Genomic DNA, 26,440 nt, shown 5'->3' with positions numbered 1-26,440 from the left:
ACCCGCTCCCCACTACCCCACCCCAGGGAGCAGGAGACCCCTCACCCCCAGGCCCACTACCCCACCCCGAGGATCAGGAGACCTCCACCCCTAACCCCACCCGCTCCCCACTACTCCCCACCCTGAGGAGCAGGAGACCCCTCACCCCCAGGCCCACTACCCCACCCCGAGGAGCAGGAGACCCCCTCACCCCCAGGCCCACTACCCCACCCCGAGGAGCAGGAGACCCCCACCCCTAACCCCACCCGCTCCCCACTACCCCACCCCAGGGAGCAGGAGACCCCTCACCCCCAGGCCCACTACCCCACCCCGAGGATCAGGAGACCCCCACCCCTAACCCCACCCGCTCCCCACTACCCCCCTCCCCACCCTGAGGAGCAGGAGACCCCTCACCCCCAGGCCCACTACCCCACCCCGAGGAGCAGGAGACCCCTCACCCCCAGGCCCACTACCCGACCCCGAGGAGCAGGAGACCCCTCACCCCCAGGCCCACTACCCCACCCCGAGGAGCAGGAGACCCCTCACCCCTAACCCCACCCGCTCCCCACTACCCCACCCCGGGGAGGAGCAGGCCCCGCTCCCCCGCCCTCGCTCAGCGCTGCGAAGATGGCGGAGGAGGCGGCGGCCGGAGCGGCGGCGAGGAGCGGGTCGGTGGCGAGCGCGGAGCCGGGGGACGGCGGTCCGGCGGCGGCTGCAGGCCGGGCCCGGGTGGCCGCCCCGCCGCTCTATAACTGGCAGGCGGCCCAGCGCTCGGTGCGGGAGCGCTTCTCCTTCATGTTCAACAACGAGTTGCTGAGCGACGTCCACTTCGCGGTGGGGAAAGGCCGCGGCGCCCGGCGCCTCCCCGCTCACCGCTTCGTGCTGGCCGTCGGCAGCGCCGTCTTCGACGCCATGTTCAACGGCGGCATGGCCACCAGCTCGGCCGAGATCGAGTTGCCCGACGTCGAGCCCGCCGCCTTCCTGGCGCTACTGAGGTGAGAGCTCCAACCCGAGCCCGAGGCCTGAGGCCTAGCACTAGGCCGCTCCGGGGATGTCAATCATCCCCGGGCCCCGGCCCGTCTGTTCATTTAATAGAATTAATTTATTATTAGTAATAATAAAAGATGCGATTTTCACTAATGCAACGAGACTGTTTCGGTGCAAAGAACAATTTCACCGCCCGCAGCTTCCTCCCTATTGCATTGTTACCCGGCAAGGCCGCTGCTGCTGTTTGTCTGCTTATTATTATCATTTATGATGAACAAATTGTGCAAATGTCACCAATGCAACGAGACTCTGTCTCTGCAAAGAGCAATCGTCACGTTAGCAGCCTCCCCGCTGTTGCAACATCACCCAGCAAGGCCGCTGCTCGTGTTGGTCTGTTTATTAATAGAATTCATTATTACTAACAAACGGTGGGTCTGTCACTAATGCAACGAATCTGTTTCGGTGCAAATAACATTCGCAATGCTCGGAATTCCCTTACTGTTGCAGCACCACAGCATTGCTGGCGCTCGTGTTCGGCCTGTTTATTAATCGTTATAATTTTATTATTAAATGTCAAAAATGCATCGAGACTGAGTCGGTGCAAAGATGGCAGGGCGAACAGCTGCTTTGCAGTCGCAGTGTCACTCGGCATTGCTGGCGCTCGTGTCTGGCCTGTTTGTTTAAAGTCGGTGGAAAATCACAGACAAAGGTGGTCCGGTAGAGCCTGTGTCCGGGGCTACTGGTTGGTGTGTTTTTATCAACTCTACTTAAATAAAAGAGGGTATTAAAAAATCAGCAATACAGGGAGTCTATCGGTGCTCTTGCAGCATTGGTAGTTGGCGATGTTTGGTCTGTTAACTAATAATCAGTGAATATTAATCAAAGAAATGTTCCTAATGCAACGATTCTGTGTCGGTGCAAACCGAAAAGCCTCTTTAGAGTCGCGGTATCGCCCAGCGTTGGTCTGTTTTATTAAATGGCTAAATCAGATCTATTTATTATTGCAAGTGAAATGTATCTGGCAGTGCTGGGTGCCGGGCTGGGTTTATTTCTGAATGCAGCATATGCCGAGTGCCAGGGTGACAGCGAGCTGTGTTTGCTGCTGTGCAATGCTCAGTTGCTGAATATTACCGTGTGTGGTGGTGGTTGGCGGGGGGGGGGGTTTGGAGGGAGAGCGTGGTTTTATTTAAAAGATCTTTAAGTTATAGAAACGTTTGTTTATTTACAGCGAGGCTGCTCCCGTTTTAGGAGTGACTTGTCATTCCACAATAACTTGTCTTTATACAGCACCTTGTAAAGTCGCAAACCGTCCCAAGGCTCCCCATGGAACTGAGCAATAATGTAGAGAGGGAACATGACTGAAGGTCAAAGAAACAGGTTTAGACAGGGTTGCCAACCCTCCCGGACTGTCCTGGAGTTTCCAGGAATTAAAGATTAATCTCTAGGACTCTGCTTCCAGCAAACCTGGGAGAAACATCATAGGGGCATCAAAAATAATGTGTTTTTCATAACACTTTGGTTTGTTTTAAAAATATTGCAGACAGGAAAAGGCTGTTTGAATTGGATAAATATTTGAAGGGGAAGAATTTACTCGGCTATGGGGGAAAAGAGCAGGGAAGTGGGATTAATTGGATAGCTCTTTCTGATGAGATGTTAAACCGAGGCCACACCTGTCCTCACAGGTGAACAAAAAGATCCCATGGCACTTTTCGAAGAACAGGGAAGTTCTCCCCGGTGTCTTGGGCCAATATTTATATCTCAACCAACATCACTAAAAAACAGATTATCTGGTCATTATCACATTGCTGTTTGTTGGATCTTGCTGTGCGTAAATTGGTTGCTGCGTTTCCCACATTACAACAGTGACTACACTTCAAAAATATTTCATTGGCTGTAAAGTGCTTTGAGACGTCTGGTGATCATGAAAGGCGCTGTAGAAATGCAAGTCTTTTTAGCTCGTGTACGGATTCTGTGCTCTATAGGTGTGTAGCTATGCTGTAGTATGGATCAAGGGGTTGAGGAATCGTTTTGTATTTTAGGATAGCTGAGGATTTGTTGGTGAGGTTAATCTTGGGTTATTCTCCTTCACTTTCTATTTAAGAACATGGACCAGTGAAATTTCCGTGCACCTTTTCTCTAAATTTGTATTATTCTTATTTTGCAGATTTCTGTACTCGGACGAGGTGCAGATTGGCCCTGAGACGGTGATGACCACCCTGTACACGGCCAAGAAGTACGCAGTGCCCGCCCTGGAGGCCCATTGTGTGGAGTTTCTTACCAAGCATCTGCGGGCTGACAACGCCTTCATGTTACTTACACAGGTGAGTATCTACAGCGGTGGCTGCGAGCCACACATTGTAGTTCTTTACAAACAAGGCAGATAGGATGTTCCTTTAGCCCTAGTCCCCAGGGCAAGAGAGAGGGAAACACAGCCAGTGCTCCTGCTCCCTGTCCATGTGTGTGGACATTGGGTGAGAATAGGACCGGCCTCGGCTGTGATATTTCCGCAGTCCACCAGCCTGCTCGTGCTGAAGGCTTACCGCACTGAATAATGGTCACTTGGGTGAGGGACTGAAGGGTGCCCAGCACCCAGGATACTGCCTCCTAGCACCCCAGACAACCCCCCCCCAGCGCCCCGGATTAACCCCCCCAGCGCCCCGGATACCCCAGCACCCCAGATAGACCCCCAGCGCCCCGGATGGACCCCAGCGCCCTGGATCACCCCCCCCCCCCCTCCAGCGCCCCGGATAGCGCTCCCCTTCTACCAGTAAGTGAGGCCGGAGTTTCTAGTCGTTCAGATATTTTTTCTTTCTATAATTGGTTACTGAGTTTCCTTTCAGTCTTTGTTTTATGATATGTGATTGGCCGATGTTAGTGTTGATCAATCCGTTTTCTTTCTCCGTTTCACACATTATTAAAATGTTTTTAGGCGCGTTTGTTTGACGAGCCGCAGCTTGCCAGTCTGTGCTTGGACACGATCGACAAGAACACCATGGATGCGATCAGTGCCGAGGGCTTCACTGATGTTGATCTGGGTGAGGGTCTAAGCTGGCGCTGTGATATTTCTTTGCTTTGGGTCCATTATTGTTTGATGTGTTCACGGGCGGTGCTGCAATCCAAACAATAATTTGGGCAAGGAATTCTATGTGGCAAAAAGTGCTGACATTGTAGAGAGTGGGACAGACTGGGTGTGGGCTGCAAGGGCAGCTGTTGTAATCAGCACACTCCTGCCTTCACTGTTAGGTTTACAGACAGAGGCAGAGAACACACTAGTGGGCAAGGTGAAAATCACCAGATGTGATTTGGCTTGTGAACGTTTACTCACTTCTCCCACCCCTTACTGCACTGTCGGGAGGGGCAGTACTGAGGGAGCCCTGCACTGTCGGAGGGGCAGTACTGAGGGAGTGCTGCACTGCCGGAGGGGCAGTACTGAGGGGAGGGAGCCCTGCACTGTCGGCGGGGCAGTACTGAGGGAGTGCTGCACTGTCGGAGGGGCAGTACTGAGGGAGCGCCGCACTGTCGGAGGGGCAGTACTGAGGGAGCGCCGCACTGTCGGAGGGGCGGTACTGAGGGAGCGCCGCACTGTCGGAGGGGCAGTACTGAGGGAGCGCCGCACCGTCGGAGGGGCAGTACTGAGGGAGGGCTGCACTGTCGGAGGGGCAGTACTGAGGGAGCGCCGCACTGTCGGAGGGGCAGTACTGAGGGAGCTCCGCACTGTCGGAGGGGCAGTACTGAGGGAGCGCCGCACTGTTGGAGGGGCAGTACTGAGGAAGCTCCGCACTGTCGGAGGGGCAGTACTGAGGGAGCGCCGCACTGTCGGAGGGGCAGTACTGAGAGAGCGCCGCACTGTCGGAGGTGCCATCTTTCAAATGAGACATTAAACCGAGGCCCCGTCTGCCCCCTCAGGTGGACATAAAAGATCCCACAGCACTATTTCGAAGAAGAGCAGGAGCGTTCTCCCCAGTGTCCTGGTCAATATTTATCCCTCAAATCAACATAATTAAAAACTGATTATCCAGTAATTTACATCAGCAAGTTTGTGGGACCTTGCAGTGTGCAAATTGGCTGCCATGTTTCCTACATTACACTTCAAAAGTGTAAAGCGCTTTGGAACATCCAGAGGTGGTGAAAGGCGCTATAGAAATGCAAGGTCTTTCTTTAGACGCATCACTTGCCCAACAATCATAAATAGCTTGCAAGCCTGAAACTGTTTTCTTTCGCTCTGCCCACAGATACACTGTGTGCGGTGCTGGAGCGAGACACGCTGAGCATTCGAGAGATTCGGCTGTTCACTGGGGTGGTCCGCTGGGCGGAGGCGGAATGCCAGAGGCAGCAGCTGCCAATCACCCCTGGGAGCAAACAGAAGGTGTTGGGAAAAGCTGTGGCGCTCGTCCGATTCCCACTGATGACCATCGAGGAGTTTGCCGCGGGTCAGTGAGCTCAACTATCGATTGGGAGAACGTTTACTAAAGCCATTTAATAACCATTGAAAGGCAAAGAAATGTGGAGAATAGCGGTGTTACCACCAATGGGTGATCTCATCAGGGGTTAATTTATGGAATAATGGGCACCCGAGAGTGATTGTGGGCCATAATCGAACAGTCCCGGTGGACACAGGCTGCCGGGACAGGCTGTGTAATCAACCCTGGATGATTTCTATCCGTAAGACTTGTTCATTGGGGCACCTATCTAGAGTGGAGTATTGGGGTGTAACCGAACCTCGTGTTCATACAAGAACAAAACCACGAGGAGTGGTTGAGGCGAACAGCAGAGATGCATTTAAGGGGAAGCTGGATAAACACATGGGGGAGAAAGGGATAGAAGGATATGTTGATGGGATGAGATGAAGTAGGGTGGGAGGAGGCTCGTGTGGAGCATAAACACCGGCACAAACCAGCTGGGTCAAATGGCCTGTTTCTATGCTGTAAATTATATGTAAAACATATTATTTTATTAAACAAAGTAAGGCAATAAAAAGATACTTGTTTAAAATCCACCTGAGGTGAATTGTTGCAATTTCCGATGGTGCCGGAGCCCTGGGTTTAAGGTGTGGGGTTCGGGCTGCTCCAGTATTCTGCGATGGGGCAGTAGGTTGGAGGGTTAGGGTCGGGGAGGGGGTTTGACCCCTTACCTAGTGAGTGAGAAAGCCAGAGGACTGAAATAAGGGAGAAAATAATGTCGCACCAGGAATTTAAAAATTAATTAATTAATTTAATAATATTCAAAAGGGAATTAGATAAATACTTGAAGGGGCGAAATTTGCAGGGCTCTGGGGAAAGTGCAGTGGAGTAGGACTAATTGGAGAGCTCTTCAAAGAGCTGGCACAGGCACGATGGGCCACATGGCCTCTTACTGTGCTGTATCATTCTATGAATGTATTTATCTCCTTTGGTATGCAGGAGGCTTACTGTCCAAAGATAACATTCTTATGACACAAAAAGATCTGAGTGTGTTTTTTCTCCCTGTTCAGGACCTGCTCAATCTGGGATCCTCTCTGACCGAGAGATTGTTAATCTATTTTTGCACTTCACCTTGAATCCCAAACCGCGGGTGGAATACATTGACCGGCCGCGGTGCTGCCTGAGAGGGAAGGAGTGCAGCATCAACCGCTTTCAGCAGGTGGAGAGTCGCTGGGGCTACAGCGGGACCAGTGACAGGATCAGGTTGGTCCCCGTCTCACTTCCTGTTCATCATCAGGATACTGTCTTCTCTGGATACTGTTTATTGGCCATCAAATGAGCAACCATGCCTGGCTCAAGTGGCAATTGTTTATGTTTGATAATGTGTAGGCACGCTATTCAACCATGGGGGCGGGGGTGGTGGTGTGTGGAGGCAAGCTATTCAGCCATGGAGGGAAGCACGCTATTCGGCCATGGGGGGGGGGGGGGGGGGGGCATGCTATTCAACCATGGAGGGGGGGAGGGAGGCATGCTACTCGAACATAGGGGAGGTGCACTATTAAGAACATGAGAAATAGGAGCAGGAGTAGGCCCTTCGAGCCTGCTCCGCCATTCAATGAGATCATGGCTGATCTTCTGCCTCAACTCCATTCACCGGCCCTATCACCATATCCCTTGATGCCTTTACTAGTCAGAAATCTATCGACTTCTGTTTTAAATATACCCAATGACTGAGCCTCCACAGCCCTCTGGGGTAGAGAATTCCAAAGATTCACCACCCTCTGTGTGAAGAAATTTCTTTTCATCTCAGTCCTGAATGGCCGACCCTTTATCCTGAGGCTGTGACCCCTGGTTCTAGATTCCCCAGCCAAGGGAAACATTCTCCCAGCACCCACCCTATCAAGCCCTGTAATAATTTTGTATGCTTCAATAAGATCCCCTTTCATCTGAATTCAAGAGAATACAGGCCTAGTTTACTCAATCTCTTCTCATATGACAGTCCCACCATCCCAGGAATCAATCTCGTGAACCTTTGTTGCACTCCCTCTATGGCAAGTATATCCTTCCTTAGGTAAGGAGACCAAAATTGTACACACTACTCCAGGTGTGGTCTCACCAAGGCCCTATATAATTGGAGTAAGACTTCTTTACACCTGTACTCAAATCCTCTTGTAATGAAGGCCAGCATACCATTTGCCTTCCTAATGGTTTGCTGCACCTGCACATTCACTTTCAGTGATTCATGTCCAAGGACACCCAGGTCCCTTTGTGCATCTGCATTCCCCAATCTTTCACCATTTAGGAAATACTCTGCCTTCCTTTTTTCTACCAAAGTGGATAACTTCACATTTATCCACATGTTCTCGCCCACTCACTGAGCCTGTCGAGATCCCCTTGAAGCCTCTTCACATCCTCTTCACAACTGACACTGCCACCTAGCTTTGTATCATCAGCAAATTTGGAAATGTTACATTTAGTCCCCTCATCCAAATCATTGATATAGATTGTGAATAGCTGGGACCCAAGCACCGATCCTTGCGGTACCCCACTAGTCACAGCCTGCCATCCTGAAAAAGACCCGTTTATCTCTACTCTTTGTTTTCTGTCTGTTAACCAATTCTCAATCCATGTTAGTATATTACCCCCAATTCCATGTGCCCTAATTTTGTTCATCAACCTCTTGTGTGGGACCTTATCGAAGGCCTTCTGAAAATCCAGTTACACCACATCTACCGGTTCCCCTTTGTCTACTTCACTAGTTACATCCTCAAAGAACTCCAATAGGTTTGTTAAACAGGATTTCCCTTTCATAAATCCATGTTGACTCTGCCCAATCTTACTATTAGTTTCTAAGTGCCCAGTTATTGCATCCTTTATAATAGGTTCCAGCATTTTCCCAACTACTGATGTGAGGCTAACAGGTCTGTAGTTCCCTGTTTTTTCTCTCTCCCTCCTTTCTTAACTAGCAAGGTTACATTTGCTGTCCTCCAATCTGCAGGAACCGTTCCAGAATCTATAGAATTTTGGAACATGACAACCAATGCATCCACTATCCCAATGGCCACCTCTTTCAAAACCCTAGGATGTAGGTCATCCGGTGTTTGAGATTTATTGACTTTTAATCCCGTTAATTTTGCTAGTACTGTTTTTTTACTAATAATAATTTCGTTAAGTTCCTCATTCTCGCCACACCTTTGGTTTTCTTGTATTTCTGGAAGGTTTTTTGTGTCTTTCTCCGTGAAGACAGAAACAAAGTATTTATTTAATTTCTCTGCCATTTCCTCATTCCCCATTATAAATTCTCCTGTCTCTGACTGTAAAGGACCTACATTTACCTTCGCCAGTCTTTTCCTTTTCACATACCTATAGAAGCTTTTACAATCCGTTTTTATATTTTTTGCTAGTTTGTGCTCATACTCCATTTTCCCTTTCTTTATCAATTTCTTGGTCCCCCTTTGCTGATTTCTAAAAAGATCCCAATCCTCAGGCTGACTGCTTTTTCTGGCAACTGGTATAAGCTTCCTCCTTTGACTTAATAGTAGCTTTAATTTCTTTTGTTAGCCATGGTTGGATCACTTTTCCTTTTGGGTTTTTATGCCCTGGAGGAATATATGTTTGTTGCAAATTATGAATTATTTCCTTGAATGTTAGCCATTGTATGTCCACCTTCATACCTTTTAGTGTAGTCTCCCAATCTACCATGGCCAACCTGTCTCTCATACCCTTGTAGTTTCCTCTGTTTAGATTGAAGACCTTAGTTTCAGATTGGACTACATCACTCTCAAACTTAATATAAAATTCAATCATATTATGGTCACTTCTCCCTAAAGGCCCCTTTACCACATGATTATTGATTAGCCCATGGGGATAGGCACACTATTCAACCGTGGGGGAGGCGTGCTATTCAATGATTGGGGAGGTGGAGTGCTATTAAACCATGGGGGGGAGGGGGTCATCACAGCCAAGGCCTGATCCTGTCTTTGCCATATGTCCACACTAGCTTCCAGCCGGGTTGTTGGGCTGTCATCAGGAGCAGAACTGGCTAACCCAGGGTTACTGAGACCAATTGTAGTGTCTCCCCGCTCCCTGCCCGACCAGTTGCATTTAAAAAAAAAAAAAAGTTATGGGGAACAAAAATAAGGAAAGATCATTTGGTTACTGTGGCAACCCCTCGTTAACATTCCCCATATCAAGTTTCATAAGCCTATGAAAGTTGGGAGTAATTTGAGTCCGTATTGAGACTTTCCTGGAGTGCGTCCCACGCACCAATGCCTCACAGTTACTGAACACGAGGGAGACTCTCGGAGTCACTCCCAGCCCAGAGGGAAGCAACTGGCATCTGCCGTCTGTCCTTATTTGACCAGCACGAGTATCTTGGGCCGTGACCGAGGGCGGCTGGTACTCAAATACCACAAACATCCGATGAACGTCTATATTTAAATAAAATGTTTTGTGATGTGAATTATAATGACTCATTTAATAGCTTTTAAATAGGGAAAGACTAAAATTACAAATATGCATTTGGAATGTGTCTGGAGGCTAACTGTGTTCCTTTTCCTTGTGCGTGAAGGTTTTCAGTGACCAGGAGAGTGTCTGTCGTGGGCTTCGGGCTCTACGGATCGATACACGGCCCAACAGATTACCAGGTTAACATACAGGTGTGTAAGCTTTCCTCCCCGGCAGCGTCACAGCAACCGTTTACTGTACCTTGCAACAAACGTTAGTTTTGATTGTTGCAAAAAGTTCCTTCATTTCTGAAAAAAGCACAACTTGTGCAAATATTCTGTATCCAAAATGAGAGTTGTAAATTCCTTTGACGAGCAGTGAGGAGGTCCCTCATACTAAAGGACGAAGGACTTGCATTTATACAGCCCCTCATCACGTACTTGGGATGTCCTACAGCAATTTACAGGCAACGAATTACTTATTGAAGTGCAGTCACTCTTGTTATGTAGGAAACATGGCAGCCAATTTGTGCACAGCAAGATCCCACAAACGACACGCGAATGAATGAGCAGTCGGTGTGTTTTTGGTGGGCTAGTGAGTGGGCACAGGTCCAACCCACTGCCCGTCCCCCTCTTTATATCTTCAAATGCCATTTGGAGTTGTTGGAATAACCTGCTGACTGTTGGTAACCTTCCCTGCTGATAATTCAACTCCTTCACGCGCTCGGACTCACTGCACCTTCCTCAACAACTAGATGTTTAAAATAGTAAACTTGAGTGTCCTGGAGTGCGGCTGATTGGTCCTCGATACGAGGTGAGCAGCAATTTATAGACACCCCGGCGCCCACACCCGCCCCCTCCCACTGGCCCCCCACGCCCGCCCCCTCCCACTGCCCCCCACGCCCGCCCCCTCCCACTGCCCCCCACGCCCGCCCCCTCCCACTGGCCCCCCACACCCGCCCCCTCCCACTGGCCCCCCACGCCCGCCCCCTCCCACTGCCCCTCTCCCACTGCCCCCCCACACACCCGCCCCCCTCCCACTGCCCCTCTCCCGCTGCCCCCCCCCCCACACCCGCCCCCTCCCACTGCCCCCCCCACGCCCGCCCCCTCCCACTGGCCCCCCACGCCCGCCCCCCTCCCACTGCCCCTCTCCCACTGCCCCCCCCCCACACCCGCCCCCTCCCACTGCCCCTCTCCCACTGCCCCCCCACACACCCGCCCCCCTCCCACTGCCCCTCTCCCGCTGCCACCCGCCCCCTCCCACTGCCCCTCTCCCACTGCCCCCCCCACACACCCGCCCCCCTCCCACTGCCCCTCTCCCACTGCCCCCCCCCTTCACACCCGCCCCCTCCCACTGTCCCCCCACTACCCCCCACACTCTTCCCCCTCCCCTGCACCCGCCACCCGCATGTGTTCCCGGCCGAAGTTTAAAATCTCTTTTAAAGCCTCTGGCTCTGGAAAGGTTCCTGTTCCCAGTGTCTTTCCTGCTGTCTCAAAGCCTCACTGTTGCTGCATCTAATTTGCCAGCAGTGGCCTCACTGTCTAATGTCACTCTTCCGTGTGACGTCAGAGCGGCACATTACACCGACGAGTGGCGAGCTGACGGGGAGCTGCTCTGGTGCTTGTCATCATTTGAAATAATTGATGATTTATCCTTTTTCTTTCCAGATCATTGAAAATGACAAGAACACAACAGTTGGACAGAACGACACCGGATTTTGCTGCGATGGATCAGCCAATACGTTTCGGGTCATGTTCAAGGAGCCCGTTGAGATATTGCCAAATGTTAGCTACACCGCCTGTGCCACCCTCAAGGTACCGTTCCTCGTCCTCGAGCCTCGTGGGAACTCTGGCTCCACAGCGGCCCGACACTGAGCCATTCTCAGCGGAGCCTTGTCTTCATCACTCCTCCAAACCGCTCCACGTCCAAGGAGCTTTTTCCTTCCTCTTTTCTTTCACCGCTCTCCTGAAGCTGCTCCTCATTGGGTGCGGGCAGCCCGGGCCCAGGCCATTCTCCGTAACTGAATCCAGACCATGAGTGTCCGCAGTGTGCTTGAACGCATGGGGACAGCCTGACCCTGTCCTTGCCTGACGCTGGCCCATGGGCTCTTCCAGCAGGCATTAACGGTCAGAGCTGACGGCCGACACCTCGACTGAGCTCAGCAAACTCACACAGACCAGTGGTAAAATCTGGGATCTTTCTGATCCGTGGCTCAGTTACTGCCTTTACCATCTGATCTAGCGGGGTGGGGGGGGAGTGTACAAAAATTTTCAACTAAATTACAGTCTTTTATTTTGTGACTAAAAATGCTAAGTAACAAGTTAAATTTAATTTACTAGTTTATTCCCATGTTATTACACAGGGAATCAGGACCAAGTGTAGAGGGTGAGGGATAATTAGACCAGGGTGCACTGAATTAATTTTAGTCCTCGTTTTAAAGTCCGAGGCTCCTTATTTTTGTATTTCTGTTATAAATTCCTGTGTTCACATTTATAATGGGAAGGGTCTATGTAAACGTCGCGCTGTAATTACACCCTCCCAACAGTGGTGGCGCTGCACAATGCTGTGCAAAGTTTACACAGACTGATCCCATTATAAATGTGGATGGAGGAATTTATATTGAGGAAAAGTTGACAGGAAATGGTGAAGACGAAGGATGTCTGATTTTTAATATATAGATTATTCCCACGCACATTGTACATTCCAATCTTTCCGAGACTGGGATTCACACTCTGGGCTCCCTGTCTCTATTCCCACTGTAGCTGCTGTTGATGCATTGTCAATTTTTCCTTTTCTGTCTTCCATTAGGGGCCCGATTCTCATTACGGCACCAAGGGATTGCGGAAGGTCAGTCACGAGTCCCCCACCACTGGGATCAACACGTACTTCGTTTTCTTCAACGTGCCGGGAAACAACAACGGAACGTCGGTGGAAGACGGGCAGATTCCCGAGATCATCTTCTACACGTAGCCTGGCTTAGAGCACCAGAGTTCATCTTGGCCGACGGGGGAACCAGCCATTTAACGCCGTGCTTGGTGCTTTCTGTTTCACTGCTTTTTTTCCTCCCTTAGAGGCGATGTCGAACACAGGCGAAGAGCAGTGGGATTAAAGCCAGAGATATTTTGATGTGAGTTGAGCCTCCTGGGATTTTCAGCATAAGATGGGGAGAGGACGCGCCCGTGAGGGTTGGCAGAGAACGTTTAGCGGGACGGGCTACGATGGACTGGTAAACAGCACCAGTTCCAAACTACACAGGATAACTAATATAACCATTACAAGTAACCAGTAAAGTCACCACCAGGACATAATGTACTTAGGAGGACTTCTGAATGGGTGACACTTCCTGCAGGAGTTGTACTTTCTGTGTTGGGTTACAGGGCTTCCGTTTTTCATTGTAGAATTGGCACCATTGGGTTCATACAATATTTTGTACAGTGATTTGAATTCTTTTTGATTCCCATCACCTTCGCACCACGCCAGGAGCTGATCTCCTGCCCAGTGTCTGGGAGTGGTCAGGATGCTTCGTCCTTCGTGGTTACTCGCCTAGGGCCACACTCCGCTCGACACCGGGCCCCAGGCAAGGCCGGCAACTTGCCACTTAGAGAGTCTCGAGTGTGAATCTGTCTTCCACCATTGCCAGCCCGCTGCTAAAGATGCTCCCGGGGCAGTGCCAGAGCCAGCTGACTTGCCCCCTTCTATTGCCCCCGCCACGGAAGTGCCTTAACCAGCCTTTATTGACTCACCCCCCGGATTTGCTGTGTGCCAGGCGTTATTGACTATAACCCGAGTTGCAATGCTGGTGTGACCGGGTCTGTTCATGCAGTAATGAGCAGCTGACCCACATACAGCCAGGCGGCTTAAAGCTTACTTTTAAAAGTTAGCGGAGAGCTGGGAAATTGAAGGGTCACCCAAGGGAGATCCTCACATTTTAATTGTGCCAATCATTGAAGATGGGATCTGTGCTGGGGGGGCCAATTTGCTCCATCCATTTATTTCTAACTATCATAACTTTCTGGCAAACTGATTATTCCAGACGTGCTGCCCAGTTTATGCAAACAACATTCTCGGAAGTAAAAGCGGAACACGCTGGTAGGGTAGATCGAGAGAAGCTGTTTCCTCTGGTGAGGGGGGGAGTCCAGAACAAGGGGGCAGAACCTTAAAATTAGAGCCAAGCCGTTCAGGGGTGATGTCAGGAAGCACTTCTTCACACAAAGGGGAGTGGAAATCTGGAACTCTCTCCCCCAAAAGGCTGTTGAGGCTGGGGGGTCAGTTGGAGCTTTCAAGACTGAGATTGACAGGTATTTAGCGATATGGAGCAAAGACCTGTGGTACAGATCATCCATGAGGCAATTGAATGGCAGAGCAGGCTCGAGGGGCTGAATGGGCCTCCTGTTCCTGTGTAACAGGCTCGAGGGGCTGAATGGGCCTCCTGTTCCTGTGTAACAGGCTCGAGGGGCTGAATGGGCCTCCTGTTCCTGTGTAACAGGCTCGAGGGGCTGAACGGCCTCCTGTTCCTGTGTAACAGGCTCGAGGGGCTGAACGGCCTCCTCCTGTTTCTTTGCTGTCTGCATTTATTTCTCGTGTGCTCGCTGATTTGTATTTTTGTTAATGGATTCCATTTGTCCGGACCCGATCAACTTCATGAGTGATGCTTGTGTCTGAAGAGTGTGTGAATAATATGATCAATTAACACAGACCTTGGGCAGTGGGAAACCATTGGGCCAGAGCTTAGTGTCTTGTCAGAATTTCCTCTCCGCCATTTTTGCGAGTTCGTCATCTGCCATCTGCCCCTGCACCCGCCCCCCACTTCCCGGCCCCGACCCCTCGTACTGCTTGAGGAGCTGGACCGAGGGGGTGCCTTTGCCTCTTTGCTTCTTGTGGTTTGTTCCCCCACCTGTTTATAATGGGGAAACGCAAACCATTCCTAACCCCCTGGACTTCGCTCATCCTGGCGTGCACTGCCTGAATGGATGGCGGAAGCATTCAATAATAACTTTCACCTCCACCTCAACCACCTTTGTGACTTGGCAAGAGTGCCAATTGCTGCTGAATTCTGTGCAGTTTTGTGCTGTGGAATCATACATTGTGACAGGTCCGGACTCATTCCCTGTCTGTGAGCGAGGGCGGGATTCAGACTCGGAGCCCAGAAATAAAGGGACAACATTCTAATCAACCACAGCATCCAAATTCCCACCCTATAAAGAGAGGGGTCCTAATGGTGAGGTTACTGCTCCCGGAACTCTGCAGGATTTACATTCCTCAGCACCACCACTGTCCGGAGATGTGAGTTTTCTGTTTTGCATCGTGTTTTCTGCTTTTGCATTTTTAACCAAGAACGCAGTGATCTCCGAACGTTCTCTTGCTGCAGCTGTGTGGAGTGTGGAGCTCTCCTCATAATCCACAGTGTTTATATCCACACCCAACATCAACACATGGGCTCTGTAACGAGCGTGAAAGGCTCATGGAGTAACTAACGACGCAAACAGCAGTTATTTCTGTTTCTTGAGATTCCTTTATGCTAACGATGACCAGCCTGGAATTCCTTGTTAGTTCTTGGCTGCCAAAATATTAGTTGGGCGACTGATTTAATCGGTCAGTTGTGTGCCTGTGTTTCATTAGAAGAAATTCTCAGTGTGATGGCTAAAATTCTCCAGGTGATGGTTCCCGAGTACGGTCAGATGCAGATCTCATGCCAGGAATAAACGCAGCCTCATTAGCGCCACATCAGCTGCTTTCATGGGTATCGAACCGGGGGTGGGGAGGGGGAATAGAGTGGAGGGAGAGGTAAATACCGATGAACACGTTTGTCAATGATGCATCCTGTTACAGGCTTGTGTCACAGTACATGAGGTTAAAAACCAGCTTCATTCTGTGTCCCAGATTGTTTTGCCCCAGAGCAGACCCTATGTCTGCAAAAGGTATCGGAGTGCGGGGTCAAGCCAATCAAGTCAACTGCAAGCATCCTGTGGGTGTTGTTTGAATATGTCTGATTGGCAGCTCTATTTGAGTTTGAGATACCTTTTTAAATTTTCTTTGTCCCAGTGAAATTTTGGAAGTATATCTCCAGCTGACTTGTTAAACCTGCAGACAGCTGCAAACTGCACATAGTTAGGGACCTTGAGGCAGTTGTAGTTCACATTGAAGATTGCCTCAGCAGGCACAATGGTTTGTTATTCTTTATTGCAGGGTATACATCAGCTTGTAATTACTGTAAATTTATAATGTGTTACTCCTTGTTTATCCATTTACTGTTTAATAAATCTGTTTGGCAAGTTGTAGCCCAAACCCCAATCTAGAGGCGTGTTTACTTGACCTGTTACTATCTCATCTTGTCTTGAATACCTCTTAATGTCTCTTCACTTCCCTTTTGTTCTTTCATCCCCTCCCCCATTTCCCAGCCCCCAAACTGGCCTTTTAATCGGTTTCATTTCCTGCCTCTTCTCAGTTCTGATGAAGAGTCTTCGACCTGAAACGTTAACTCTGTTTCTCTCTCCATGGATGTTGCCGGGCCTGCTGAGTTTTTCCAGCGTTTTCTGTTAGAGGAGTGTTTATTTGATCACCTTCTGCAGTCCAAGGAGATCGTGCGAGGGCGCGTGAGATTACCAGACCCCTGGGCTCGCTACTGATGGCCCAGATATTGGGCAGGCGAGGACACGCTCCGAAGGGGGTGAGGATTCATCTACCGGGTGAACCGAACAGACCAGTTTGTGATGATCACCTCCCCAGATTCTGCGATCCTGATTATTCAGGATGAGGCAGAATCCGTAAATTCAAAGGTTCTGTCGTTCCATATCTGTGTTGCTCATGTGTTTCCTACCAGCCCGTTACCGACCGCAGCCCAGGACAAACTCCCCGACTCTGCCTCTTTTCCCAGTAATCTCTAATTCCTGCTTACATATTTTATGAATAATCCTGTTTTACTTTCCTCGCTCCCGGTTACATGATCCTGTATCCAAGTCTCCGCTGATAGTCCGGCAGCGCCTCCCGTAGCCTGTAACCTGCTCTCGGTGCTGTAACCTTGCCCATAGCCCCTCTTGTGTTCCCTGTCTACTGACTCTGCTTTTTCTCAGTGAATGGAGGGAGTCCCTGTCCCTCTATCCTTCACCCGAAACACGGCAGCTTCAACAGTGCAGCACTCCCTCGGCCTAGATTTTGTGCTCAAGTCTCTGGAGTGGGACTTGAACCAACAAACTTCTGACTCGGAGGCATAAGTGCTGCCCATTGAGCTACTGCTGACACCTTAGAACCTGAGTTAGAATTAATAACCAGAGACTATTAATAGTATCTATACAGATAAGGTGTTTCTTTTTAATAACTCTTAGGACTAAGCTAAAACTGGAATATCAGCATTCTAAATTAATCATAAACACTCTGAAATAAATAACTTTAAAAGATCTTAAACTAGAACAAACAGATACCAAACACTGATAATTATGGAGTCCACTATATTCAAATTAGGATTTATAGATTAAATGTTTATTGATAATAGAATTTATGGCCAAGTGCTGGGATGATTAAATATTAATTTATTTTTCATTTTATTATTTGGTGAGAAAACATTTAAATCAGAATTAAAGACATTAACCTGTAATAGGATGATCTGCTTTTATTGGCATGTTGTGTTCCATGGCGTCTCCAACACCACTAACTGTGACATAGAGTCAAAAATTCCCTGTATTCAAGGCACCTCGGTTGTAAATCCCTGCTCAACATGACTTTTTAATATAAAAGCACAAAATGCTGGAAATACTCCAGCAGGTCAGGCAGCATCTGTGGAGGAACAGAGTTAATGTTTCAAGTCGATGACCTTTGGTCAGAACTGGAAGAAGAACAACAACTTGTATTTATATAGCGCCTTTAACACAGTAAAACGTCCCAAGGCGCTTCACAGGAGCGTTATAAGACAAAAAATTGACACTGAGCCACATCTAATCACAGAAGTTAGAGATTTAAGAGTTTATAAGCAAGTACAGAGCCAGAGGGGGAGACCAGACCTTTCTAAGCTAGTTGATTCACTGAGTGGCTGGAGGCAATGGGCCACAAGAAGTGGATGGGCTTTAATCGTGTTCCCAGTCTCCAGTGTGAGCTCAGTGAGTGACAGCTGGTGGGCGGGGCCTGGGGCGGGACTGCGCACGCGCGGTGTAGCCTGGGAGTTGCGGCCCAGGCCTTGTTGCCTGGCGACCGAGACCTTCCCCCCTCGATTACTCGGCCCGGGTTTGGCCGCCTGCCGGGCGGCTTGGTCCGGATGAGAAGAGCGTGGCTTCGGTGCATTCTGCCCACGCTAACTGTTCCGAACGGCAGTGTAGGCCCGGGCTTCCAGCGGCCCTTTCCTGCTGACTGGACGCTGCTGGCTGCGCCTCGCGTGGGCCTGGGAGTAACGGCGGCCCGCTGGGGAGCGCGGACGGGCGGCATCAGAGAGAGGAACATGCCGAAGAATTCAAGAGAAACCCGACTGGTAGGGAGCGGGGGCCCGAGTTTCCACAGACAGATGGACAGAACCAATCTGTAAAACCATCAATCTCTGGTCTATTAACAATCTGATGTATTCAGGCCAACCTTTGTCCCCATTAAAATAGGAACTTCCTATGTAAACATGTCACACTAATTACACCCTCCCACCAGTAGAGGCGCTACAGCGTGACATGTTTACATATTCTATTATAACTGCACACAGGAACTTATCATGGACAAATTAAGGGCAGAATGTTCGAGTTTGGAGACTAAATTACGTATGTTGCACCAAGTTGCACCCAGCACGGTGGCATAGTGGTTAGCACTGTTGCCTCACAGCGCCAGGGACCCGGGTTCGAATCCGGCCTCGGGCGACTGTCTGTGTGGAGTTTGCACATTCTCCCCGTGTTTGCGTGGGTTTCCTCCGGGTGCTCCGGTTTCCTCCCACAGTCCAAAGATGTGCGGGTTAGGTTGATTGGCTATGATAAATTGACCCTTAGTGTTAGGGGGATTAAATACGTGGGGTTACGGGGATAGGGTGGGATATGTGTTGGTATAGGGGTTACGGGGATCGGGTGGGATATGTGTCGGTGCAGGCTCGATGGGCCGAAATGGCCTCTATCTGCACTGTGGAGTTTCTGTGATTCTGTGAAGTCCCGCTCACTCATCACCCCTGTGCTCGCTGAACTACATTGGCTCCCGGTCCGGCAACGTCTCATTTAAAATTCTCATCCCCGTGTTCAAATTCCTCCATGGCCCTCGCCCCTATCCTATCTCTGTAACATCGAACCCTCCGAGATCTCTGCGCTTCTCCAATTCTGGCTTCTTGAGCATCCCCGATTTCCCTCGCCCCACCATTGGCAGCCGTGCTTTCAGTTGTCTATGCCTCCAGCTCTGGAATTTCTTGCTTAAACCTCGCCGCCTCTCTACCTCTCTTTTCTCCTTTAAGTCGCTCTTTAAAATCTACATCTTTGACCAAGCTTTTGGTCACCTGTCCCAATATCTCCTTATGTGGCTCAATTTCAATTTTGTCGGATAACACTCCTGTGAAGCACCTTGGGATTTTTTACTACATTAAAGGTGCTATATAAACACAAGTTGTTGCTTTATGCGTACCCTGGTCCAATGATCCCTAGCCCTCTAACTATGCTTCATCTGAAGATTACACTTGGTCTGTTTTTCCAATTGTTGACTGCAGGAAATTGATTAGTAATATAAAAACAGAATTTGACTTATTACATAAACAATCAACTTAATTATAAATGGAATTGTGGAATGCGGTTCCTCAAACACCAGTGAAGACCCATGTAAAGAAAATAAATTTATCTTTAGTTGTGGTAGAATAGTGACCCTGGTTATGAGCATCCTGATGTTGCATGTTAGTAATTTAAAAGTAATACTGTACCTTTAATTTTGAATCTAAAAACCTGATGGTGCTCACAATCTGAGAGCATTGCTTTAGAAAAACATGTGGATGTGTTCGTCAGATCACCTGTAGTACCTGGAGCAACTGGTCCCTGGAGTTATTGCTGCAGCAGCTAAACCAGGAGTTGGCAGATGGGCCGGGGCCAGGAAATCTGAAACACGGAGAGAGAGAATTGAAAGAAAAGTACCTCCCACACCAGCTGTTGAGGGCACAATAGTTGAAATAATTTGCAAAACAATTTTAGACATGTTTTCCTAGTGCCATGCCCTTGGTGCAAGACTTGGCAGCAGGTGGTAACCTGGTTATACTTTCCTGTAGATTGTTCGCCCAACTTACAGCAGTCACTATTTCAAAATGTAATGTGTCTAATTTCAGTTAGAACACGTATAATTTTCAGAGCAGAGACTCATCCCACCAGTTTGGGTGTCCCAGATTGAAAGGACCGTGTCGAAACTGATTCCACCACCAGGTGGAGACACACTTTGTAACGGCTGTAATGATAATTAAACAATATTTTGTCTCAGAATAAAGGGAAAGTTAAGGACTCTGAAAAACCAGCACTGGCACCTCGGGGACCTGTGAAGGTTGATAAAAGTGGTTCCGTTGTGGTGGCCATTCGTGCTAAACCTGGAGCCAAACTAAATGCCATAACAGGTAAGCAGTATGGACTAAATCACTCGCTTCTAATATTCCCATTACACATCTGTATCACAGCTGCAGAAAAGATCCTGTATCACTGGCCTTTACTGTCACAGGCAGGGTGTATCAGAGGAACCGCCCCTAAGTGTTGTACCTCTTTATATTATCAAACAGCTAGCAGCAGAAAGCTGATTTTACAGCACTCTAATAAAAACAGAAAGACTTGCATTTATATAGCGCCTTTCACGACCACCGGACATCTCAAAGCGCTTTACAGCCAATGAAGTACTTTTGGAGTGTAGTCACTGTTGTAATGTAGGAAACACAGCAAGCTCCCACAAACAGCAATGTGATAATCTGTTTTAGTGATGTTTATTGAGGGATAAATATTGGCCCCAGGACACCGGAGAGAACTCTCCTGCTCTTCTTCGAAATAGTGCCATAGGATTTTTACGTCCACCTGAGAGGGCCTCAGTTTAACATTTCATCCGAAAGACGGCACCTCTGACAGTGCAGCACTCTCTCAGTATGGCACTGGAGAGTCAGCCTAGCTTTTTGTGCTCAAGAGTAGGAATAAACGGGACTTTTTCAGGTTGGCAGGCTGTAACTAGCGGGGTACCTCAAGGATCAATGCTTGGGCCTCAGCTATTTACAATCTATGTTAATGACCTAGATGAAGGGACTGAGTGTAATGTATCCAAGTTTGCTGATGATACAAAGTTAGGTGGGAAAGTAAGCTGTGAGGAGAACACAAAGAGGCTGCAGAGAGATATAGTCAGGTTGACTGAGTGGGCAAGAACATGGCAAATGGAATACAATGTGGGGAAGTGTGAAGTTATCCACTTTGGTAGGAAAAACAAAAAAGCAGAATATTATTTGAATGGTGAGAGACTGGGAAATGTTGGTGTTCAGAGGGACCTGGGTGTCCTTGTACATGGATCACAGAACGTTAACATGCAGGTACAGCAAGCAATTAGGAAAGCAAATGGTATGTTAGCTTTTGTTACAAAGGGATTAGAGTATAATAGTAAAGAAGTCTTACTACAATTATACAGGGCATTGGTGAGGCGACACCTGGAGTACTGTGTACAGTTCTGGTCCCCTTACCTAAGGAAAGACATACTTGCCTTAGAGGGAGTGCAGCAAAGGTTCACTAGACTGATTCCTGGGATGAGGGGATTGCCATATGAGGAGAAATTGAGTAGACTAGGCCTATATTCCCTAGAGTTTAGCAGAATGAGAGGTGATCGAATTGAAACATATAAAATTCTTAAGGGGCTTGACTGGGTTAATGCTGAGAAAATGTTTCCCCTGGCTGGGGAATCTAGAACCAGGGGTCACAGTCTCAGAATAAGGGGTCGGCCATTTAGGACTGAGATGAGGAGAAATTTCTTCACTCAGAGGGTGGTGAATCTTTGGAATTCTCTACCCCAGAGAACTGGATGCTCAGTCGTTGAGTATACTCAAGACAGAGGTCGATAGATTTTTGGGAACTAAGGGATTTGGGGATAGTGTGGTTGAGGTCGAAGATCAGCCATGATTTTGTTGAACGGCGGAGCAGGCTTGAGGGGCCGAATGGCCGACTCCAGCTCCTGTTTCTTATGTAAGTCCCTGGAGTGGGGCTTGAACTCACAACCTTCTGACTCCGAGTTGAGGGTGCTACCCACTGAGCCACGGCTAACATTTACAAGTGCAAAGGTAACCCGCTCAGTTTGTATTGTAGAGAGTAAGAGTCAAGCTGGAGTAGCTGGTGAACTCTGCTCTTTACATTTCATGCTCTGTAACACAACCTTGGGTTCAGTTGATCTTTGGAGCTTGTTCAAGTTACTTTGTTGTGGTTTGTGACATTGCCAGAACCTATTGACTGTATTAAAACCGTGCAGCATTTCCCAGCACAGACCCTTGTCTGCTGATAAATGGTGGGTGAGTACTAGTGATGGTGACTCGTATGTGTCTCGTGTTCCGTAGATATATCGGAAGAAGCAGTGGGCGTGGCCATCGCAGCCCCTGCGTCTGATGGGGAGGCCAATACAGAACTGGTTCGCTACCTGGCCAAGGTGCTGGAATTAAAGAAAAATGAAATTGTTCTGGACAAGGTATGTTGTCAGCTCGGAGACGGTCTGTATCTAGGCTCTGCCGCGGGTGCTCTGTAACTGACTGCTAGATGTTTTCATGCAATAATTTATCCTGTGTTTGGCCCCCTCCACTTGTGGTGAAGCACCATCCCCATTTGCCACCTCTCGGAATGTGAGATTGCAGGGCTCCCCGTGTGGTGAGTGATGGACAGAAGGTCATGTCGTTACACTGTAGCCCATTGTGCTGTCTCTCGCACAGTAAATCTAACCGGATATATTGTAATAGATTCATTGCATGGTTCTTTTAAAAAATATCTGTGTGAGTTTCTCCCCCACACACAAACTTTGTCTCCGTGTCACAAACCCACTCTGAACGGGAGGCTGGATAGTCCCAGATCTTCACTGTCGGTAAACATAGAAACTGCTGGAAATACACAGCAGATTCTTCAACATCTGAAGAGAGAGAAGTCTGGTTGACGTCGGCAACTGGAGGGACTTTGTTCCTTTTTGCACCATAGTCCCTGACCTCCACTTGACCTCTGCATTCCTCTAACAACACAGGCCGACTTTGGCCGCTTAGAATCATCGAATGATACAGCACGGAAGGGGGCCATTCGGCCCATCGTGCCTGTGTCGACTCTTTGAATGAGCTCTCCAATTAATCACACTCCCCCTGCTCTTTCCCCAGAGCCCTGCAAATTTTTCCCCTTCAAGTATTTATCCAATTCTCTTTTGAAAGTTATTATTGAATCTGCTTCCGCCGCCCTTTCAGGCAGCACATTCCAGATCACAACAACTCGCTGACCTCCACTTGTGGACAGAAGCATCCCTTCCCCAGCACAAACAGCCGATGTGGGTGTGGTCCGTGCATCAGGATCGCATGATGTGTTGAAACGCGCTTTTTTGATCTTTTGTTCTTTTAAGATTACATAGAATTTACAGCACAGAAACCGGCCATTCGGCCCAACTGGTCCGTGCCGGTGTTTATGCTCCACACGAGCCTCCTCCCTCCCCTCTTCATCTAATCCTATCAGCATATCCTTCTATTCCTTTCTCCCTCGTGTGTTTATCCAGCTTCCCCTTAAATGCATCTATACTATTCGCCTCAACCACTCCCTGTGGTAGCGAGTTCCACATTCTCACCACTCTCTGGGGAAAGAAGTTTCTCCTGAATTCCCGATTGGATTTATCAGTGACTTTCTTATATTAATGGCCCCTAGTTCTAGTCTCCTCCACAAGTGGAAACGTCTTCTCTACATCTACCCTATTGAACCCTTTCATAATTTTAAAGGCCTCTATCAGGTCACCCCTCGGCCTTCTCTTTTCTAAAGAAAAGAGCCCCATCCTGTTCAGTCTTTCTTGATAGTAATAACCTCTCAGTTCTGGTATCATCCTTGGTATAATCCTTTTTTGCATTATTTTATTTTATTTTTTCCCTTTGTTTCTGGTTATCTGAGAACTCTGCATCATATCTCCACCAAGGGCTGGGCTCCCTGCCTCTCAATAGCTGCTAAAAGCTCCAGTAAGCTGCCTGTGGGTGTTTGGCTGGTCACTGACCCTCTCACTTACCCGTTCTCTGCTCCGGCACAACGACTGGGCTCTGTGTCTGCCAAAGTGCATCCGCGTCACTGTGTGGCCCCACACTTCACTTCTGTCTGGTGGGGGGGGGGGGGGAAACCTAGGAACAAGGTTTCTGATCCCAAAGAGTGATCAGGATTGTGAAACAAGGGAAGCCGTGGTTAGTTTAGGAGAGGCATGCATCAATGCAGGTTATCTGTTTCTGAATGTGCATCGCTGCTAATGAGTGAGACTTGTCTGAAAGTTGTCAGGTGCCTTTCAGAAAGACGTCTGCTTAATCTGCTCTGCACTCGATTGGAAGGAGGGTGAGAGCAGACTAGTTCGACCTTACATTTGATTTATTTAATTTTCTCTGGATGTCGAGGTCGATACTTGTTGCGATTTCTTGTCTTTTTATTTTCACTGCATTATTGGTTTAAGTAGCTGGCAGTTTAATGTTCTGTGATGACTGTGGATTCTTGGCTTTCCTCCTGCACAATGCTATTCCCAAACTCCTGACTTTTGAAGGGTTGCAGATCGCGGGATAAGGTGGTGAAGATTGTGGCCTCGTTGACCCCAGAAGAGGTGCATGAAAGACTCAAAACCGCAGCTGCCACAAACTAGTGCAAGAAGCAAAGCCTTAGGGCCAGAGGAGCGACCTTGATGATGACCTTGGTACCAGAATATTAAAAGAAAACTTCAGTGTTTAAAGGAAGTGTACAGGAGACCGCTGAACAATGTCTCCTCGGTCGTTGAATTCAAAGAACCTTGGCTAGCTGTCACACTGAGCATCAAATCCCAGTGTAAAACTGTCCCGGTGCAGCTGATTTGTCAGTTTATATATTTGGAACTATAGGGATTGAGAACTGCTCCTGACTACATTAATTCTTGTGTTGCTAAGGGTTACTCCGTATGAAACTCATCTAGATAGACCTCAATTCTGTCAGCAATGCATCATTTTGAAAAACCCATTGTGGTAAGGTCAACAATCGGTTTGGATATTCCGTCCCTGGGCCGAGATGTTAGTCTGTCTGTCGTCCCATCTGCCTGATCCAGATGTCTGTTACAGAGAATATACAGCACAGAAACAGGGCAATTCGGCCCAACCAGGCCATGCCAGCTTGTTAAAGATCCCACGGTAGTGTAATAGCAGGGAGTTCTCGCCTGGCCAATATTCCATCCTCAACTAATTTCCCCCCAAAAAACAGATTAACAGGGTGATGATCTCATTGCTGTTGGTCGGACATTATTGATGCAGAATGACTGTGGTTTCTGCCTCCACAAGTTACTGCACTTCAGGTAATCTGTTGTGGTGTTTAAATGTGATAATGCATTATGTACGTGCAAGTATTTTCCTCTCTAAGCATGTTGGGGAACTGAGCGTATGCCTGCTGATTAGAGGACAAAGCTATTGGAATTCTTCACTGAGAGTGCTCAGCCCCAGGCCAGCACGAGTGGAATGAATCACAAGACTCTGCTCAATGAGGAACCAGTTGAAATTGCAGGATTATCTTGGGGCTGTTAAAATTCACTTAATCTTATCATAATCTGGTGAAAATGAGTAACCTTTTTACTCTGTACAATAGGAATTGGCAGCTTTCATTAAATATTTTACAAAGCAGTTTTAGTCTGTTCTCTGAGTCTCAGTCATTACAGTGTTGCTTTGTTAAATGCTACAGAACGTGCATTCAGCTTGGACAATGGTGTCTGGGAGACTCGGCCTGTTTGCAGTCTGAACAATCGCTGAGGTTTGATAGTTGGTCAGTCAGTATCGGTGCAGACTTTAACTTCATCAGCACAGAGTTTAAAATATGTGGCTGTTGTTTTCGTGTCTTTACACTCTTGCCCTGTGAGAATATTGTGAAACAGTGGAAGGATTCGGAGGCTGATTAACAGTCTGGCAGGATGGCGTTGTTGTTGTTTTTGTATCTCCGCGCTCTTCTCTTGAGGAACAGTGTGAAGTAGTGGAGGATTCACGGGCTGATTGACAGGCCGAGACGTGAACACTTCTATGGCCATGACCATCTTTACACCAGCCGATGAGGTGGTTAGTCCTATACGGCCAGAGGGTTTATGGGCTGTCCATCAGAAGAATCGATATCAGCAGGAAACAGTATAATCCTGCCCCGGTGTTGAGATCTGTGATGTTGTGGCCTGACTTGCGGCAGTTCCTGGCAACAGCTGTAGATGGGGCCAGAGTCACATTGAAGAGCTGGGAGCCAAGTCCAGGAGAGACATCGGAGAGCAGGGACTGTAACACAGACTAATAATGTCTCGGAACAGCTGCAGGCAAAGGTCACCCTCGGATCAGTGACATAGAGACAGCAAATGAGCTGGTTAATCTCACTGTAACGTGTGACAGAATGGAAATAAATGACTTTTATTTGAACTGCATTGTAAGAGTCTGTCCAGCGCTTGCGCGGCTGGAGCCTTTCGCACGTTTGCAGGGCGAGCGTTTTCTGGGCACCGTTTTCTCCCTT

General features: G+C 48.6%; 2 protein-coding genes across 2 annotated transcripts; both read left to right on the top strand.

Moving 5' to 3' along the window:
* The first annotated feature begins 574 nt into the window (after positions 1–574).
* On the top strand, positions 575–16,103 carry LOC147099865 (BTB/POZ domain-containing protein 1-like). Its single transcript, XM_085968313.1, has 8 exons — positions 575–974; positions 3,131–3,287; positions 3,896–4,001; positions 5,199–5,396; positions 6,437–6,629; positions 9,937–10,024; positions 11,480–11,626; positions 12,621–16,103. The coding sequence occupies exons 1-8, from the start codon at positions 607–609 to the stop codon at positions 12,780–12,782; spliced, it is 1,419 nt and encodes a 472-aa protein (XP_085824439.1). The 5' UTR covers positions 575–606; the 3' UTR covers positions 12,783–16,103.
* A 1,836-nt stretch (positions 16,104–17,939) lies between these two features.
* c27h15orf40 (chromosome 27 C15orf40 homolog) lies at positions 17,940–25,581 on the top strand. Its single transcript, XM_085968314.1, has 4 exons — positions 17,940–18,267; positions 20,214–20,343; positions 22,297–22,424; positions 24,489–25,581. The coding sequence occupies exons 1-4, from the start codon at positions 18,058–18,060 to the stop codon at positions 24,582–24,584; spliced, it is 564 nt and encodes a 187-aa protein (XP_085824440.1). The 5' UTR covers positions 17,940–18,057; the 3' UTR covers positions 24,585–25,581.
* Positions 25,582–26,440: the final 859 nt, after the last annotated feature.

The sequence above is a fragment of the Somniosus microcephalus genome, chromosome 27, assembly GCF_052327205.1.
Source record: "Somniosus microcephalus isolate GS21.2 chromosome 27, FLI_Smic_1.0, whole genome shotgun sequence".
Lineage (NCBI taxonomy): Eukaryota > Metazoa > Chordata > Chondrichthyes > Squaliformes > Somniosidae > Somniosus > Somniosus microcephalus.
Note: the sequence above shows the minus strand (reverse complement) of the source record. Positions and strands in the feature narration are given on the sequence as shown.

What these genes read in the sequence shown, in the direction of transcription:
- LOC147099865 (XM_085968313.1), top strand. Translation starts at nt 607, where the DNA reads ATGGCGGAGGAGGCGGCGGCCGGAGCGGCGGCGAGGAGCGGGTCGGTG. An exon ending in GGGACCAGTGACAGGATCAG is followed by an intron (nt 6,630 to 9,936) that starts GTTGGTCCCCGT and finishes TTGTGCGTGAAG; the next exon opens with GTTTTCAGTGACCAGGAGAG. An exon ending in CCGCCTGTGCCACCCTCAAG is followed by an intron (nt 11,627 to 12,620) that starts GTACCGTTCCTC and finishes GTCTTCCATTAG; the next exon opens with GGGCCCGATTCTCATTACGG.
- c27h15orf40 (XM_085968314.1), top strand. Translation starts at nt 18,058, where the DNA reads ATGAGAAGAGCGTGGCTTCGGTGCATTCTGCCCACGCTAACTGTTCCG. An exon ending in ATTCAAGAGAAACCCGACTG is followed by an intron (nt 18,268 to 20,213) that starts GTAGGGAGCGGG and finishes ATTTTGTCTCAG; the next exon opens with AATAAAGGGAAAGTTAAGGA. An exon ending in CAAACTAAATGCCATAACAG is followed by an intron (nt 20,344 to 22,296) that starts GTAAGCAGTATG and finishes CGTGTTCCGTAG; the next exon opens with ATATATCGGAAGAAGCAGTG.